We start from the raw sequence: 5768 nt of genomic DNA on the forward strand, positions 1-5768 counted from the left end.
ATCTTTGGGAAAAAGCTCAATAATTCTCTTCTCTCCATTTTTTCTTTTGATTTTCTTTGTAATTGTGAACGTAGAGAGGTGACTCTACATCGATTAGAAGTTTATTTACTGTTGCAATTCGATTTGGTGATTTAAAGTGATATTAGAGGTGTATAGGTTGAGATTGATCAAAGGTTTGATCAAGATTCTTGTAAAACTTCATTATAAATCAGTTTCTGGGGCACCGATAAAACTCCATTGTACATCAATTTTTGAGGCATCGGTTGGAAGTTCTGAGTTTAGTGGATGATCTTCTTCTAATTAGATGTAGCCATCTAGTGGTTAGAGGGTGAACCAAGATAAATTTTGGAGTTTGATTCTTTTTTCCCTTACCCATTTTAATTTTCGCTGCTATATCTCTATTTATGATGTTGTTTACTTTGTTTTGAATCTACTTTTTGGTTGGGAAGTGTTCAATTTATGTTCTACCACATTTTGGTTTGTTTTCCTGAAAAAGGGTTTGGGATTTTAAGTTTCTTACAATAGAAGTTAACCACAATTCACCCACACTCTTATGGAGTTGTGTAGCCATTCTTTCCATGAAGGTCCCATCAATGATCAATAATATGACCTGACTTGTTACAATGAGTGCAATGAGGATGACCCTTTGAAGGTTTGGGGCCAAGACTAGCACCCTTGGAGACAAGTGCAGAGAAATTAGCTAAAGGGGGAACAAAAACCTTTGAGACAAGTGTAGAAAAATTTGCTGGCAACAGAGCAAGAACTGCAGGTTCAACATGATGCTTAGGTAGGGTCTGAAGCAATGTAGACCAAACAAAGTTTATAGTCAAGAATATGGAAGAGACTAGAATCTGATAACGGTTAATAGAATACTCCTCATGCAAGCCATATAAAACCATCAACATAAAAAAAGGTGTTTCGTTGTTCAAGTTTCTTAGTATGATCCTCAGTAGGAGGAGGAGGGCACAAAAGCTCATTGAAATCATGGACCAAGCTATGAACCTTCCCTAAGTAGGTTTTTGCAAACACTACAGAGATATTGAGTATCATTAATATACAATTCCATAGTGAAGAATTAAAGTGATGATGTGGCTGCCACGTACTCAAAAGATAACACACTTGATGATTCCACGTCATCATAGTTTTGATGATAACAAACAAACGTGAAGTAGAATTCTCAAAGACGAAGCAACATCCAAAAGATATCAAGCAAATGTGAAAACATGAAAATCAAGCATCAAGACAAGTCCAAGAATCTCAATGGTATATTCTTTTAGGACTTAGGAAAATATGTAAAGGTGTATAGATTCTAGCATTGCATGGGCTCAAGTCATCCATATCATAAAGTGCTTAAAGAACCTTGATCTAACAAGTCAAACATGCATTAAAAGACTTTTTGAAATGACTTAAGCACATAAGCATCATGACAAAATATGATCACAAATATTCATAGCCTTAAATCACTCATTCGTTTTAAAAAGAAAGCATCCTTAAAGAAATATCAAGTCAAATGGTTTTATATGTCCTATATTGGTTTGGAAAAGGTAACTACATGATATGAACATTTCTGAATAGTTTCCATAACCAATTATATGCATCATAAGTCACAGAAACCATTTTGAAAGAAAGAAAAACTCAGAATTCGTACAAAAAGGGTGCTGCCATGAAATATCCGAATATTTCACTGTGAATATCCGAATATCAATATCCTGATATCAATATCCAGATATGTGCCCGACAAATATCCGGATATGTACGGTTCACAACGGCTAGAAACAGCTAGTTTTCAAATGAGGTGTCATTATAAATACCCACATCAACAGTAATGAATAGGGGACGACTATAGATCATTTATTGAACCTTTATTACTCATTCTAGCCCATTATTGCTCATTGATTACTTACTTTACTCATTGCATACACTTGAGCTCATCTTTCCTTTGAAGCTATACATCTATTAGTTCTTTAATTTGTGCAATCTGTACTTTGAGAGTACTTAGCCACTTTTAATCACCTCAATCTTACTTCTTGATTTGAGAGGGGAGTGAACCCTATACTAGAGAGGTCACCAAATTCCTAAGAAAATTTGGAGTGAAAAATTGTGAGGCATCAAGAGCCCGAAGACTTGAAAGGTTGTAGAGGTTTGTCAAGCACCCTTAAGCTTGATAGTTAGTGAAAAGTATTGATCGAGCGGCTTCAGTCTGGACGTAGGTCACAGTGGTGGTGATCGAACCAGGATACATCTAGTTTGCAACTTCTCTAGCCTTTACCTCTTTACTTAAGTATTGAAATTGCATTTTTAGATTGTCTTTATCTATTCGCTTTCTTACTTTGTGAATCTCTACACTTGCTCTCACACTTAGATTTAATCACTTTATTGAAGAAATAGTCTTTAAAATATCAATGGAGAGGCACTTTACGAAAAGATTTTGTAAAACTCAATTCACCCCCTCTTGAGTATTGAAGCCACTTGTCCAACAAGTGGTATCAGAGCTTGAACTCTTGTGTAAAGAGCTTAACCGCTTCAAGAGAAGGGATGGCTTCTTTGAACCATGATATGCCCCTTGAGGGATCTTCTAGTACTAGACCTACATTTTTCAATGGCGTCGATTATTCTTATTGGAAGAGTCGAATGAAAATATTTCTTCAATCTAATGATTTAAGAGTATGGAATGTAGTTGAAAAAGGGTATAAATCACCTACTATAAAAAATGAGAAGGATGAAGATCTTCCTAAAGATATAGATAATTACACCGAAGATGAAATTAAGAAAGGAAATTGGAATGCTAGAGCTCTAAACTTGATCACAAATGCCTTAGGTCGTGATGAATATTTTCGTGTTTCAAATTGTAAGAATGATAAGGAAATGTGGGATATTCTTCAAATAACCCATGAAGGAACTAGTGATGTTAAATTTACAAAATTAAATGCACGCACTAGAGAATTTGAAATGTTTGAGTTTCATGAAAATGAAAGCATTCAAAGTATGCAAAAAAGATTCACGCACCTCGTCACTCATTTAAATGCTTTAGATAATTATTTTACTAACCTTGAGTTAATTGCTAAGGTGATGAGAAGTGTGCACAATAGGGAATGGCAACCCAAGCTGACGGCTATTACGTAATCAAAAGATTTGAAAACCATGGATCTTGCAACCTTGTTCGGCAAGCTCCAAGAGTATGAAATGGAGCTAACTAGAATAACCTTGAAGGAACAAGCCATTAAGAAAAGTAAGGGAATTGCCTTGAAAGCCTCAACACCAAGCAAAGAGAAGGATGAGGAAAAAGAATATGGAAATTCCAAAAATGGTCTTGATGAAGATGAGATGAGTCTCTTCGTAAAGAAGTATGGAAAAATTTTTAAGAAGAATTTTTCAAAGAAATCCGCATTTCCTCTTAGAAGAAGATCTAAAGATGAAGGATCCTCACAACTCACCATCACTTGCTATGAATGTGGAAAAACCGGTCACTACAAATCGGATTGTACAAATATTCAAAAGAAAGACAAATATGAAAAGAAGCAAGGCAAGGATAGAAGGAACTTCAAGAAGGCTTATCTTGCTTGGGATGATGAATCTAGCTCTTCCGATGATGACTCCAAGGAAGAAGCAAACCTATGCTTCATGCAAGATAGGAGACCACCGGAGAAATCAAGCAAAGGAACTCAACATATATTTCTAATGGCAAATGAGGACAAAGATGAATCCGAAACCGAGGTAAACTCATCTTGCTCTACTATTTCCCCTTCATATGATGAGTTTTCTGACATGTTTGAATAAACGCATAATGAAACACTAAAACATGTTAAAACTCTTAGAACATCAAGAAAAACTATTACTTCTTTGGAAAAACAAATTGCATCTCTAGAAAAGGAAGTGAAAGATCTGAAAGATGAAAATCAAACTCTCAAATTACTTGATGCTAGTACAAGTTGTATCAAGTGCCTATCTTCAAATGATCATGCATCTTCATCATCATGTACTTCATGTAAAGATCTAAATAATGAAATTGATGATTTAAATGAAATTCTAAGCAAATTCACATGTGGAAGAGATAACTTAAATGTGTTGCTTGGTAAATAAAGATGCATGTTCAACAAATCCGGCTTAGGCTTTGACATTAGCACACAAGAAAAATCATATAAAAACTTTTCATTTCTGCATCCTACATGACAAGTAGCCCATTCATTAAATGTTTTCATTGTGGTGGAAAAGGTCATAGTGCGTCCACATGTAAAGTTAGAAAAATGGCATTATTGGGCAAAAGAAAGTGTGGGTTCCTAAGGGAACTAGGCCCAAGACTAACACACAAGGACCCAACAAGGTTTGGGTACCAAAGATTAAATCTTGACCTTGTGATGTAGGTGTGCTTGAAGGCTAAAAGCTCCAAGTGGTACTTGGATAGCGGTTGCTTAAGTCACATGACGAGAGATGTAACTAAATTCCAATCATTCACAAAGAAAGAGCATGGACATGTCTCCTATGAAGATAACGTTAAAGGAAAGATACTCGGTATTGGAAAAGTTGGTAATTCCTCCTCTGTCTCTATAGAAAATGTTTTACTTGTTGAGGGCCTTAGACATAACTTGCTTAGTGTTAGTCAATTATGTGATAAAAAATATAGAGTTATTTTTGACTCAACCTCTTGTAAAATTGAAAGTCTAATAGATGGGCAAGTTAAGTTTCTTGGTCATAGAGTGGATAACATTTATATGATAGACTTAGATGGTATGCCTTCAAATGACGATAAATGTTTGATTAGTAAGGAAGATGACTCTTGGTTATGGCATAGAAGAATAAGACACATTGGCATGGGTCAATTAAGCAAATTGATTTCCTTAGACCTAGTGATTGGGTTACCAAAGCTCAAATTTTAAAAAGATAAAGTTTGTGATGCTTGTCAAATGGGAAAACAAGTAAAGGCTTCTTTTAAATAAAAAAATATTGTTTCTACCACAAAGCCTTTACAACTTTTACATATGGATCTTTTTGGACCAACTAGAACCATGAGCTTTGGTGGCAATTACTATGCTTTGGTTATTGTGGATGATTATTCTCGCTATACTTGGACATTATTTCTTACATATAAAAGTGATTCTTTTAAATCATTCAAGAAGCTAGCCAAGCTTATTCAAAATGAACAATCTTCAAATATTCTTTCAATTAGAACCGATCATGGTGGAGAATTTGAAAATCAAGATTTTGAAATCTTTTGTGAAGAAAATGGTATTGAACATAATTTTTTCGCTCCTAGGATTCCACAACAAAATGGAGTTGTAGAAAGGAAAAATCGTGTATTGGAAGAACTTGTTAGAACCATGTTAAATGAAAATGATCTTCCAAAATATTTTTGGGCGGAAGCCGTTGGCACCGCGTGTTATGTTATGAACCGTGCTTTAATTAAACCTATTTTGAAGAAAACTCCATATGAACTTTACAAAAGAAGAAAACCCAATATTTCATATTTTCATGTCTTTGGTTGCAAATGTTTTATTTTAAACAATGGAAAAGAAAACCTTGGCAAATTTGACTCTAAAGCCGATGAAGGCATATTTCTAGGATATTCACTTACAAGTAAAGCTTGTAGAATCTATAATAAAAGAACAATGGTCATTGAAGAGTCCATTCATGTTGTATATTTAATGAGACTAACAATGCCTTGTCTAGAAAGGAACTTTGTGATGATGATGTTATAGAAAGCATGGAAAACCTAAACTTTGATGACAAAGAGGAAGATGAAAGGCAAAAAGAAAAGGAAGCAAACAATGAAG

General features: G+C 34.7%; 1 protein-coding gene across 1 annotated transcript; it reads left to right on the plus strand.

The window, feature by feature from the left end:
* The first annotated feature begins 3141 nt into the window (after positions 1 to 3141).
* LOC133313923 (uncharacterized) lies at positions 3142 to 3777 on the plus strand. The gene has a single exon (XM_061515339.1). It carries the CDS (start codon positions 3142 to 3144, stop codon positions 3775 to 3777), a length of 636 nt encoding a protein of 211 aa, XP_061371323.1.
* The last annotated feature ends 1991 nt before the right edge of the window (positions 3778 to 5768 follow it).

Source organism: Gastrolobium bilobum, unplaced genomic scaffold (genome assembly GCF_033153095.1).
Source record: "Gastrolobium bilobum isolate Gb01-03AN ecotype WA unplaced genomic scaffold, APGP_CSIRO_Gbil_v1 utg855, whole genome shotgun sequence".
Classification (NCBI taxonomy): Eukaryota; Viridiplantae; Streptophyta; class Magnoliopsida; order Fabales; family Fabaceae; genus Gastrolobium; species Gastrolobium bilobum.

Coding starts and splice junctions, on each gene's coding strand:
- LOC133313923 (XM_061515339.1), top strand. CDS start 3,142: ATGGATCTTGCAACCTTGTTCGGCAAGCTCCAAGAGTATGAAATGGAG.